The following is a 14,004-nucleotide window of genomic DNA, read 5'->3' as shown; positions in this document are numbered from 1 at the left end:
ATTAATGAAGTTTAACAAGTGTACTTTCAGAAAGTCTTATCTTTGCTGTATTGTTGTACAATTACCAATTGGTTTTGTGGTGTAGAGATGTTACGAAGAGAAATCATTCACATTTTTTCCCAGTGCCTTAAGATGTCCATTAGATATTTTTGCTTGATAGCACTGTGCAGCTGGCTGAATCTTGATGTTTCTTACCTTTCAGATGGCTTGGTTGACTGCCTAGACCCAGATTGCTGCCTCCAGTCTACTTGTCAAAACAGCCTGCTGTGCCGGGGTTCCCGTGATCCTCTTGACATCATACAACAGAGCCATTCTGGTTCACCAGCTGTGAAGTCATTCTATGATCGAATCAAGCTCTTAGTGGGGAAGGACAGCACTCATATAATTCCAGGAGAAAATCCCTTCAACAGCAGGTAGCGGCTATAAATTTGACATTGCATTTGTGCAGTTGCATTGTACAGGAAAATTTCTCCCGGAGCTTTTACTCATGTTTTAACATGAGATGCTGCTTTCAGGTGCTTCACGCGTTTCCATTTCAGGGCACTCTAAGGGCAATTTATAATGTTGCCTTTGTTTTACAACACTAAGTTTTATTATCATTTTAACATACTGGCAACACCTAGAAGGTTTCTTCCACTGAGCAAGAGCTTCTGAGCTTTATCATTTATGAGGACTGCAGTCTACAACAATGGAAAATGCCCACTAGTTAATAGTTAGAAGGGTACATGTAAATAATGCTATAATACACTTCTTAATAGTCAGTGCTTAAAAAAAAAAAAAAAAATCAGCTGCTGAAAACCACCCATCTTACTTCCAAGCAGTTTGCTCAGAAATAATCAAACTATGTATGTGTGGATATGGATTGGAGTCTTCAAGACAGTCTAAGAATTACAAATCTAGACTGAGCAGGAGCTGGGTGCTTCAGAGCTAAAGCTCTTTTGGAAAATTGCAATTTGAAATTTTAGATTTATTAAAAATTAAGTTTTATAGAGTTCTTGGTGATGGTTTTCACAGTTCTGTTTTATTCATCTCAAGTACCTCACACGTTTTAACATGTTGTTTGAATGGCCTATTAATCACATTTTAAAATTAGCCTTAGTCTTTAAGTTGTGAAGGTACGGTGTGTCTGACTTCTAGTCAAATAGTACTTCATATGAATCTGGATTTTAGCTACAAATTTTAGTATCCATTGCTTTCAGTATTTCTTCATTTTAGAAATAAAAAGGTTTATTGGTGAGAATTTTCTTATTCAAGTTATTTCCTGAAATAGTGAACTTGAAGATAGAAAAAGTTGTCACGAACCTTACTAGTTGTCTTCTGCCATAGGACGATTTATTTCTAAATCTGTTTTCTGCACTGTTCCCCTATAGGAACTTGTGTAATTATCTTCGTATGACTATTTGTGGGTTTTGTTTTGTTTTTTTTAAATATAAAATAATTCAAGGAAAATTAATAATGCCAAGACAATCATCTTGGTCGGATATATTTCCAAATAGATTTTCTCAAAAAGGTATGGATTTTTATTAAATTCCATATTGTGTTACAAAATGGTGATTTCAGAAAAATCAGTTTGGGCCTGAAAGGTCAAGAAATCATTGAAAGTTACATTACAGAAAAGTAATATTTTGGTTACTCAAATGACTCATTTTCATGAATAAGTTTCTTTTCTATGAAACTCATTTATTGACATAAATGTTCTCCCTTGTTTGGAATAAAAATATGAGGAAATAATTGTTAAACAGCCAGCATAATACAGTTAGAAATGTACATCACAGCATTTTGAACATTTCAGAAATAACAGAAGTCCTAAAAACAATCCCTGATATTACTAATGAAAATGAATACTCTCCGATATGTAAATAGCTTTAGAAATGCATGTATAGGGGATAAATAAGCTGTCCCAGAATTCAACTAAATATTGTGAGTTTTTGGCAAAACACAGGCCGGTTTAATCCCCTTATCCAACAGCTTGGACTGGGTCCAGAAATCGGGGTTCAGTATCTGTCTTGTCAGGTTTCTGTGTGTGTCGATGTGCCTGAAGCCTCCTAAGGTTCGTGGACAGCTCCTGTCCTGCAGTGCAAAGGCAGTTCAGAAATGGGGCTTTTGATTTTCTGGCTCACTCTGTAGCAACACATGAGAGTTGGTGGACCGAGCTGGAAACACTTAGTGCTGAAATAGAAATCTTTTCACCTAGGGCTACAGCAAAACTAAGTGTAGTGGTCCCTGAGATTAGGGGTTACAGTGAGGTTTAACTTTCCCCATGTTTCAGGATCATGTTCCCTTTTCTTCATGCTTCCACTGAAGATGGAAACCTATCTACACAGAGCTTCTCCTTTCCATCTCCCTTTTACTGTGCAGCTTCCCTTTCTCACCAGTTTCCCTCAGGATACAGGGAAGGTGGAAGGGAAAGGAGCCAGGAGATGGAGAGCCCTCTCTAGCTGGGAGAGCAGAGGAGAGAAGCAGGAAGAGGCTGACCATGCCAGAGAGCAGCAGAGCGGGGAAAATTGGGGCTTGCTCCTTCCAGTGCCAAGGAGGCTGCGAATGCAGTTGGGTGGGCTGTTTCTGCCTGCTGTGCACTCACCAGCAGCAAAGTACTCTCAAAAGAGAAGACAACTGAATATGCCTTACTGTAGAGGAATAAATAGTCTTACTCTCCTTTAGTTTGAGCAAAGTAGGTAACCTGTTGGCTAAGAAACCTGTTTATTTTGCCAGTGAATCAATCTGGCCTTGAACCAAATTCTCACTTCTGCTGACAAAGTGAAAGTCAAGGATTACGAATCAGGACCCAATGCAGTGTACAAATGTCTGGTGCTCCCTAAGATAAAGGTACATGCACCTTAATTTGGAAAATAAGTTATATAAAACAGGTATGGCATTACACTATGTTTTTGAAGTATACTAGGCATCCAGAAACATCATATTGTACCCAGCCAGTTTTTTTGGGTTTTTTTGAGAAGTGGCTAGTCATCATTTAGTGGGACCTCAGGGTCAGAGTTGTGGCTTGGCTGAACATGACGTAGCTTTCTGTTCCAATTTCTCCTCTGCAAAGCCTCATTAGGCAATCACATTTGCGTTCCAGCCCAAGGGAAGATGCTACCTCCCATTCCATATATACAGGCCATATTGCATAGACAGCATTTTCTTGATTTAAGTATATACAGAGAGCTGGGCAATATCATGGTATCTTCAGTATTCTAATAAACCTTGCAGTAAATCAGATTTAGAGTAAATGAGGCACAAATGTTCCACTACTCAGTTTATAAACACTGTAACTGTTTTCATAACTAACTTCAATACCTTTAATTATCTTTCTTCTTTAGTCTTGTGTCTCTTATAAGAGGCCAAGTGGTGACGACAGATGGAACGCCTCTAGTTGGGGTCAATGTGTCATTTGTCAAGTATCCAAAGTACGGCTATACCATCACTCGTCAGGATGGCACGTGAGTTTGCTTGTTTCATTGAGTACCCATTTTTTATGTAATATCTTTGCTGATTAACAGATGGTGCAATCTAATGGAACCATGTGGTACCATGCATTGCATTCCTCCCAGGGCAAAGAGCTATTAAGTAAACACAAAAGTATTTTTTCACATGGCATTTTGAATACTAAATGAAAGTAAATATGAAAAGGCTGACTTCTGATAATAATGCATTAGCAGTCAGACTCCCTTCAAATAAATTGCTCTGTATCTATGAAAACATTTGTGGTCTACAGAAATACCCAGCTGAGACCAGCAATATTTTAGTTTAAAATGCAAGGCAGGGTAATGCTGCTGGGGGAAAAAAAAAAAAAAAAAAAAAAAAAACAGTATCATTTTAGAATAACATATTTTGTTAAAAGTTCCCTTCTGTCTCTCTTTCCTTTTGAAGATCCACTATATTTTGTGTTTCTTCAGGGTAGAATATATTCAAAAGATTATAATTGAATATATTTAGACATTTTCCTGCTGTGCAAAGAAGAGCTTTTTCCCCCCTTGTATTATCTGATTTGAAATGTGCACAAATGCAGAAACCCAAAATTAATGTGTCATGGTTTATCTAGTTTACTGGCTGTGGTAACTAAAACAGCATATCTATGACACATACATTGTAAACATTTGCCATTTTTTCTTGATCTTTCATGCAAACTATTGAATTGAAATACTTAATATGAGTCAATTGAACTACAGAGTATTTCATGTCCACATATCTGCTGTTATAATAAAAGTATAACATTGTTGATTTCAGTGGTTTAATGCTACAGCAATGTATGAGCTGAACTCTATTTAGATCTAAATGAAATCATTGAGTAATTTGTTACATTGCCAGTATTTACATGAAACAACTGATAACTAGTTCTGTTGTCAGTACAACCTAGAAGTATTTTTTGCCTTCAGGACAGATTTCAAAATACCTGCAGAGCTACGCAGTGCTACTGTGATTATATAGGGATTTGGGAGTAAATATCTAATCTCTCTGAAAAATGATAGATCAATTATCCTGGAGACAGGAATTCTTATCTTATTTGTATAACAAGAACAGCAAAACTTTTCATTACTATTCTTACTGCCACCTGTCCCATTCTGTTTCATGATGGACAGCATCTATTAGGAAAGGGATAATTCAGTGTCCAGCTCAGTATGAATTTGGTTTCTCTGCTGGTTCTATGTATAAAGGTGACTAGTGATAATAAATGTGGCGGTTTGTTCTTTTACTGAAAATTATTTTAATGTAGGTTTTATAACATATAGGAACAACATTTGTCCAGATGACTACAAATTGCTGCTTGTCTTGACTGTATTTCAGTCAGTTGTTTAGTTGCCAGAGGTTCACATCCCATTACCAATAATTTGAAGCATGACACTTAAAATACACATATTGCTACGATACTCCATTAGCCAGGAATGTTATTACTGGAATTATTCAGTCTCATCACCTATAAACCCCATGTTTTTCTAGGTTTGACTTGGTTGCAAACGGTGGAGCATCCCTAACTTTGCACTTCGAACGGGCCCCATTTATGAGTCAGGAAAGGACAGTATGGTTGCCGTGGAATAGCTTCTATGCCATGGACACACTAGTGATGAAGACAGAGGAGAACTCCATTCCCAGCTGTGATCTAAGTGGCTTTGTCCGTCCTGATCCAGTCATCATTTCATCACCACTTTCCACTTTCTTCAGTGATGCTCCTGGCCGAAATCCCATTGTACCAGAAACCCAGGTAAGAGTAGCATGAGTGAAAAGGATATAAAAATCAGTGGTCAGATGCTACTGCTGACCTAAGCACTTGCCACAATCACCATTTGTCCCCTGGAATTGTTATAACAAATACCTCTGTAGGGTTCCATTATTTCTGACAGATATTGAGCTTTCTAATGAAGTCTGTAGGAGATACCATAAGTTTATCTCACCCAGACACATTTATGTTTGACTACCTTGCACCTTCTCATTATCATACAACTTATCAAGTACATCTGTGTATTTCAGTTGGCAGCTTAGGTGTTTGAAGAGAATTTTGCAGAGGCTTGGTGTATGCTACTAGTCACAGTCTGCTTTCTTACATGTTATTTAGGACAAAGTAAAACTTCACTTGTTTTCACTACTTTATTCAGTGTTTACTTCATACAAATTGTTAGTGGAAATTGCAGGTTCCTATAGCTATGTCTTCTTGTATTCCTCTTGCATATAACTTGCAATAAAACTCTTGTTCTTATTTGTGCTTTTGCAGTGGACTCCCTTTAAAATAGAGAGAGAGAGACCAAATAATTTTTTGTCCAGAAACAGGAGCTGAGCTCTGTCACTGCAATGATTTGAGGATAGCCGTTATCACTAGTAGAAAATCATTTGTTCATAAAAAATATGCGGAGATACTATTCTAAAAAATAAAAAAGCGGTAATGTAAAATGTTTGATCTTTTTCCTATTCAGGTTCTTCATGAAGAAATTGAGATCCCTGGCTCGAGTATAAAGCTCAACTACCTGAGTTCCCGTACTGCTGGATATAAATCCTTACTTAAGATCATCATGACTCAGTCACTTGTGCCACTGAATCTGATCAAAGTTCATTTGATGGTAGCGGTAGAAGGGCATCTATTTCAAAAATCATTTCAGGCATCTCCCAACTTGGCTTATACATTTATCTGGGACAAAACAGATGCATATGGTCAGAAGGTTTATGGGTTGTCAGATGCTGTAGGTAAGTCAGCATATGCAAGCTCAAAAACTTTCCAAACACTTGCAATTTTTAGTAAGAAAACTGCGAAGATTTTCTATGGAGAAGCAAATGTAGACTAAACAGTTCTTGTCTTCCATACACAGATTATGCTAGAATCTATGCAGCATGTTTCTTTTACATATTTAAAAGATCACATTCAGAGGGTCTACCACCATATCCATGTTTCCTGATCAGTAGCTGACTTTGAAATTTTAGACCTGCCAACTGGAAAAACTGGCCACAGGGACTTAGGCAAAATGTGGTACATCACTGTCTTTATATTCTTTCAGTTAACGAATAAATCTCATATCCGAACTGACTGGCATTCTTTGGTGCATTTGGAGTCTCATGCATACTGTTATTCCAGCCTTTTGTAGTGTAATACAATGAAAACAGTGAAATAAAATAGCGTTTTTATAATGCTGTTCAGTCTAGCAGTTTTACGGAGATTTTTAGTTCCCGTATTTATAGATTTTCATTCTAGTGGCTAGGAAAGTGGGATCGTCACAGTATTTTTAAGTTTTCAATTTAATTTGAATATCAGAAATTTTTTGATATAACAATGCTAAAGACTGTGCATTACAGATGTGCTAATGTGGAAATAAAAACTTACTTAAATCATAGTTCTTTTCCATATTTTTTCTAAAATCTTCTTTGCTACAGCTTCTCTTTCTTACATTATTGCATAGGATATTGCTTTCCTGAGTAATGCTAACTGTGTGTGTGCTTAAAAACACACAAAATTTTCACTGCTCCTTGAAATATGGCATGTAAACTGAACACAATAATAAATGCTGTGAACATCTGGCAAATTAAGAGTTTGATCTTGTCCTGTTATCTGATAGGAGAATTTTATTATCTTTTTTTAATTATATTTCTCACTCTCCTCTCACCAAACCAGTCACTTCCCAAAGCCAGCTATTCAAAGAAAAGTGATCAGATCCCTGCAGAGTACATATGAATGAAGTTTCAAATTTGTGTCTAGTCAAAGATCTGACTTTAATATTGTAGATGAAAAGAGGGGAATATAATCACTTCATCTTTTTGAGGGGGCAAGGGAACTGGAATGCTGATCCATTTGAATGTGCCCTGGACATTTAATTTAGTGTTTGTTCAGCAAGTATATTAGATTTTATTTTTATTTTTTTCAGTTTCTGTAGGTTTTGAATATGAGACTTGCCCCAGTCTGATTTTATGGGAGAAGAGGACAGCACTGCTGCAAGGATTTGAACTAGATCCTTCCAATCTAGGAGGATGGTCTTTGGATAAGCATCATGTACTTAATGTCAAGAGTGGTGAGTTAGTTCCACATGTTTTCCGTGCTATATGGAGTTTTGTCTGGGAACACTTTTTATTTACATTATATTTACCCTTTGAAAAATGAAATGTCTTCACTCTTTTTGTTCCTTCTTTAGTTTGGTAAGGAATGGGACATGTTTCAGTTGTCAGAAAATTTCTGTAGATTTTCAACAGATTTTTTACCCTCCTACAAAACGTCAATTTATTCAAGTCCAAATCTTTATCCTCTATTCTGTTGTTCATTTATCTGCTTGTAATTAGTTCCTGTCTTCCTTCCCTGTTCATCTGATCTTAACCACATCCATTCCTGGTTCCTTTTGTTTGACTTTTTCCTTTCTTATTTGAGATAGGGTTTAAAAGGAGTATGAGACTGTGACAAGATACCGATTCTTGTTTGTCTTTTCCTTGTGTCACCTGCTTGGTTTTTCCTCACTTCTCTTTAAGTACCCTAAACTGAATATTCTTGTTCTTCACATGTTATCCAGAGACTCCCAAGGAATTGAATGCTTAGCATATATTTCATTTAATTCCTGTAAAGTGTTTTCTATAGCCTTCCCGCTCTTTCTTGCATTAACAATTGCAGAATATACTGTCACTCAAGAAATCAAAAGTAATGTTCAGAATAGGCAAGATCGAGCTATTTGAACACACTTCAAGTGCTGTGCAGAAAATCAAACACTGCTGAGATGGCCATTTGGATAGAGCATGATATTTTTGCTGTCATCAGTGATGGCAACTGTACTTGTCCCTGGGGAGCCAGTTGCTTTACATTAGAGTCATACAACTATATTTCCAAGAGAGCATGTGGCTAAAAGTTTCTGACCAGATTTCTGCAACCTTTGATGGTGTTGAAATTGGTCACTGTCAGAGAATCCACTCCTTTCTTAGAACAGGTATCTACTTTTAGAATGAGTATGTTTAAAAGAGAGAACCCGTCTTAAATGCATTTCTTGAAATCTAATAAAGGTCCTTAACACTAGTTCCCCTCTTGTCTTTCATCAGCAATCCAGAGCAGCCCTTTTAGGAGTTTCATCTTTCTTTCTCCTATCTTTTCCTTTTCTGCACTGTCCCCTTTTTTGGCATCTCCATTTGTGTCATGAAGAAAATGAGAAAGACTGGGAGCGGGAAGGAGAAAAGTGAGGTTGGAACAAAATTCTAAACAAAATGTAACATAAGAAATTGGATTCAATGGATCTGGGTGCACTAATAAGGAACACTTATAAGGAAGCCATCGTGCAGCAGGCTGGCTATGACTTGGTTGCCATCACGGAAGCGTGGTGGGACCACTCTCATGACTGGAGTGCTGCAATGTCTGGCTATAGGCTCTTCAGAAGGGACAGGCAGCACAGAAGGGGTGGTGGTGTGGCTCTACATTAGAGAGTGTTTTGATGTTGTGGAACTTGAGGCTGGGACTGATAAGGTTGAGTCCCTATGGGTTAGGATCAGTGGGAAGGCCAACAAGGCAAGCATCCTGGTGGGGGTCTGTTATAGACTGCCGAACCAGGATGAGGAGACTGATGAGGAATTCTACAGGCAGCTGGCAGAAGTTGCAAAATCGTCAGCGCTTGTTCTCGTGGGGGACTTCAACTTCCCAGACATATCCTGGAAGCACAACACAGCCCAGAGGAAGCAGTCTAGGAGGTTTCTGGAGAGCGTGGAAGATAGCTTCCTGACGCAGCTGGTTAGAGAGCCTACCAGGGGAGGTGCCCTGATAGACCTTCTGTTCACAAACAGTGACAGACTGGTGGGAGATGTGGTGGTCGGGAGCTGTCTTGGGCAGAGTGACCATGAAATGGTAGAGTTCTCTATTCTTGGCGAAGCCAGGAAGGGGACCAGTAAAACCACTGTCTTGGACTTCCGGAGGGCTGACGTTAAGCTGTTCAGGACACTGGTTGGCAGAGTCCCTTGGGAGGTGGTTCTGAAGGGCAGAGGAGTCCAGGAAGGCTGGGCACTCTTCAAGAAGGAAATCTTAATGGCTCAGGAGTGGTCTGTAGCCACGTGCCCAAAGACGAGCCGGCGCGGAAGAATACCGGCCTGGCTGAACAGAGAGTTGTGGTTCGAGCTTAAGAGAAAAAAGAGGGTTTATAATCTTTGGAAAAGAGGGCGGGCCACTCACGAGGACTATAAGGCTGTTGCGAGGCTGTGCAGGGACAAAATTAGAAGGGCCAAAGCTCATCTGGAGCTCAATCTGGCTACTGCTGTTAAAGATAACAAAAAATGTTTTTACAAATACATCAACACCAAAAGGAGGACTAAGGAGAATCTCCATCCTTAACTGGATGCGAGGGGAAACTTAGTTACAAGGGATGAGGAAAAGGCTGAGGTGCTTAATGCCTTCATTGCCTCAGTCTTTAGCAGCAAGACCAGTTGTTCTCTGGATACCCAGTACCCTGAGTTGGTGGAAGGGGATGGGGAGCAGGATGTGGCCCTCACTATCCACGAGGAAATGGTTGGCGACCTGCTACAGCACTTGGATGTACGCAAGTCGATGGGGCCAGATGGGATCCACCCGAGGGTACTGAGAGAACTGGCGGAGGAGCTGGCCAAGCCGCTTTCCATCATTTATCAGCAGTCCTGGCTATCAGGGGAGGTCCCAGTCGACTGGCAGCTAGCAAATGTGATGCCCATCTACAAGAAGGGTCGGAGGGTAGACCCGGGGAACTATAGGCCTGTTAGTTTGACCTCAGTGCCAGGGAAGCTCATGGAGCAGATTATCTTGAGTGTCATCACGTGGCACTTACAGGGCAACCAGGCGATCAGGCCCAGTCAGCATGGGTTTATGAAGGGCAGGTCCTGCTTGACGAACCTGATCTCCTTCTATGACAAAGTGACGTGCTTGGTGGATGAGGGAAAGGCTGTAGATGTGGTCTACCTTGACTTCAGTAAGGCTTTCGACACCGTTTCCCACAACATTCTCCTCAAGAAACTGGCTACTCGTGGCTTGGACTGGCGTACGCTTCGTTGGGTTAAAAACTGGCTTGATAGCCGGGCCCAAAGAGTCATGGTGAATGGATTCAAATCCAGTTGGAGGCCGGTCACTAGTGGAGTCCCCCAGGGCTCAGTACTGGGGCCAGTCCTCTTCAATATCTTTATCGATGATCTGGATGAGGGAATCAAGTACACCCTCAGTAAGTTTGCAGGCGACACCAAGTTAGGTGCGTGTGTCGATCTGCTCGAGGGTAGGAAGGCTCTGCAGGAGGATCTGGATAGGCTGGACCGATGGGCTGAGGCCAACTGTACGAAGTTCAACAAGGCCAAGTGCCGGGTCCTGCATCTGGGGCGTAACAACCCCAAGCAGCGCTACAGGCTGGGAGATGAGTGATTGGAAAGCTGCCTGGCAGAGAAGGACCTGGGAGTATTGGTTGATAGTCGGCTGAATATGAGCCAGCAGTGTGCTCAGGTGGCCAAGAAGGCCAACAGCATCCTGGCTTGCATAAGAAGCAGTGTGGCCAGCAGGGCTAGGGAAGTGATTGTCCCCCTGTACTCAGCTCTGGTGAGGCCACACCTCGAGTACTGTGTTCAGTTTTGGGCCCCTCGCTACAGGAAGGACGTCGAGGTGCCCAAGAGAGTCCAGAGAAGGGCAACGAGGCTGGTGAGGGGTCTGGAGAACAAGTCTTAGGAGGAGTGGCTGAGGGAGCTGGGATTATTCAGCCTGGAGAAGAGGAGGCTCAGGGGTGACCTTATCACACTCTACAGGTACCTTAAAGGAGGCTGTAGCGAGGTGGGGGTTGGTCTATTCTCCCACATGCCTGGTGACAGGACAAGGGGGAATGGGCTAAAGTTGCGCCAGGGGAGGTTTAGGTTGGATATTAGGAAGAACTTCTTTACTGAAAGGGTTATTAGGCATTGGAATGGGCTGCCCAGGGAAGTGGTTGAGTCGCCATCCCTGGAGGTCTTCAAAAGACGTTTAGATGTAGAGCTTAGTGATATGGTTTAGTGGAGGACTTGTTAGTGTTAGGTCAGAGGTTGGACTAGGTGATCTTGGAGGCCTCTTCCAACCTAGATGATTCTGTGATTCTGTGACTTCCTCTCTGCTATTTCCTTCCTCACTTCCCAGTTATTAAGACAGTCTAATAATTGTGCTAGGCTGGAAGTATGTCTGATGGTATTTTTGAATACCAAAGCACCGTGGGTTTAAGTTTGGGTTTGTGTTTGTAGTTGTTTATGTGTGTGCTTTAACAGAGAATCCTCATTACACCTTTATTGTTTTCTACTGCAAACCTATTTCACTGTTTTTGCACTGTTAGAGAACCAGTGCTGAAGTCATTTCACTGTTTAGTCCTTAACAGCAGCTGTTGAAAGGAGAACTACCTGAAGTCACCTGTAACAAATGACTGTAATAACCACTTCTCCTCCTGTCTGTTATTAGGTATATTGCACAAAGGCAATGGAGAAAATCAGTTTCTAACTCAACAGCCAGCTGTGATAACCAGCATTATGGGGAATGGGCGCCGAAGAAGCATATCCTGTCCTAGCTGCAATGGTCTTGCAGAAGGAAATAAGCTTTTGGCCCCTGTCGCACTGGCAGTGGGAATTGATGGAAGTCTCTTTGTTGGAGATTTTAACTATATTCGGCGTATCTTCCCATCCAAGAATGTTACTAGTATATTGGAGCTGAGGTAAGACGTTAATCTTAGCACTTCAATTCTGCAGCCTGTGCTTAAATCAGCCTTTACCATTATTTTTATAATTTTGTAAAACATTGTCACTTTCAACCTATTTAAATTCCAGTGGAGAAATGGGGCACAGAAATGCATAGTTCAAAGTCTGTAGCTAATCAAACTAGAGTTAGAGCTAATGAATATAGAGAAGGACTAAAGAGTACAAACTAACTTCAAAAAAGTACAGTAGTACACACCATCTTGTTCTTTCCTGGTGGTTATCATTTGATACGATCTCCCTTCATTACTGTACATCATTTAGTTCTGTTTGATAACTACAGAACTGACTGCCCTAAGGTATTGAGCCACAGTGATAAACAAAGAAGTCTTGGGAAATTAGAAGGGAGGTTTTCATATCAATGATGTAGAGAAGCACTTTCCCACTTCCTTCCCCTTCTTGTAAGCTTATTTCTGTAGATTGGCAAGTGCAGTAAAGATTGACATACAGAGTCACTTTGTAACATCAGAACTATTTCCAAGGTCATATCTCTATTCCCCCAAAAAACATTAAGATTTGGTCACTTAATAGGGAGGGCATGAGTGTAGAGTGTACCACTTCACCCATTTCTGTTTCATCTCCTTTTTTCATTCCTCTAGGAGAGGCAAGAGCTATTGCTTCAAACCATAACTCATGTAACTGTTTTTTATTGTTACTACACTATTGATTATTTGGCAGAAAAATAAGGAAAAACATCTTGCACTGGCTGTCTTCTGATACTTCTGCAGCCCACTCAGGCAAAAGAATAGTGTTCTTGTAAACTGGATGTAGCTGCAAAACACGTTGAGTGAATTCAGGTCATTAGTCTTTTTTTTTTTTTTTTTTTTTTTTTTAATGATATGACCAGTAACCAATTCCTCTGCTTCTACTGTACTTTGAGTTTTTAATTAGTGGGGGAAAATGCAAAATGATTGGGCTGTTAAAGAATGGGAGGCCTAGCTCTATTTCACACCTCTCTTCCATTCATGTCATTCTGTTGATGTCAGTGTTGTGAATTCCAATTTATATTAAGAGAAAAGAGATCAGATTCGGGCCAGTTCTACTCAGAGATCCCTCTCTGGCACCTATCCATCAGGCTGCCTCATTATCCAGAGGTTTAAAAAAGAAGTCAAAATCATCCAGTGTTTTCTGCTGGCAGCTCAGTATAGACCACAGAAGGTAGCTGGTACGGCTGTATGACTTGCTATAAACATTTATATCAGTATACGCTATAACTCTGCATTACACAGAATATGCCAGTGTGGTTTTTTTCCAACTAATTCAGATCTGTCTAGCTTTCTAGTAAATAGGACTACTGCTATATAGGTGAAGAGAAACATTTTCAAACTAGGATAATTAAAAGGCATTTATATCCATCTCACTTCCAAATGCCAGTCACTGACAAAGTTTTGTAATACATCAGATACTTGAAAATGTTATCTTCAGCTTTATGACATTACTAGTCTGAGAATTTTGCTTTCTGCCTATGCAAAAAACAACTCAGACTTTTCAGAGTGTGCGAGCGGAAAGGACAGCAGTAAAGATTAAGAAGCCTATCTTCTGTTTCTGCTCTTGTCCATGTTCTCTTTTCTTTTATGAAAATCTGTTTTCCATAGAGTAGTTTCTTTAGCTTCTGCTATGACTATTAGCAATGAACAATGAACCTATTGTGTTTTGAGTACTGTTGGACAGCGGCAAATGACTTGACACACAGTTTATTAGGATTTCCAATGATCTTTTCCATACCCTGTTCTCCAAAGGGAATTAGGGCTCATTGCAGCAAACGTCACTTATAGAAGTAATTGTGATTCAGTGGTCACTTCAAAATACGTATGACTTAAATGATTTAAATCTTCAAACTCTTAACCATTTAAG

General features: G+C 40.2%; 1 protein-coding gene across 1 annotated transcript in view; it reads left to right on the top strand.

Annotated features, from left to right (window-relative positions):
- Window positions 1-14,004, top strand: part of TENM2 (teneurin transmembrane protein 2) — a 511,804-nt gene that overhangs the window by 470,003 nt on the left and 27,797 nt on the right. Inside the window, 6 exon segments of the mRNA XM_050713566.1 lie at window positions 203-413; window positions 3,321-3,440; window positions 4,939-5,200; window positions 5,907-6,174; window positions 7,344-7,487; window positions 11,861-12,110. Of these exon segments, the coding sequence (XP_050569523.1) occupies window positions 203-413; window positions 3,321-3,440; window positions 4,939-5,200; window positions 5,907-6,174; window positions 7,344-7,487; window positions 11,861-12,110 (1,255 nt within the window).

This window comes from Cygnus atratus, chromosome 14, assembly GCF_013377495.2.
Source record: "Cygnus atratus isolate AKBS03 ecotype Queensland, Australia chromosome 14, CAtr_DNAZoo_HiC_assembly, whole genome shotgun sequence".
NCBI lineage: Eukaryota > Metazoa > Chordata > Aves > Anseriformes > Anatidae > Cygnus > Cygnus atratus.
This window is presented reverse-complemented; position numbering and strand designations above follow the sequence as displayed.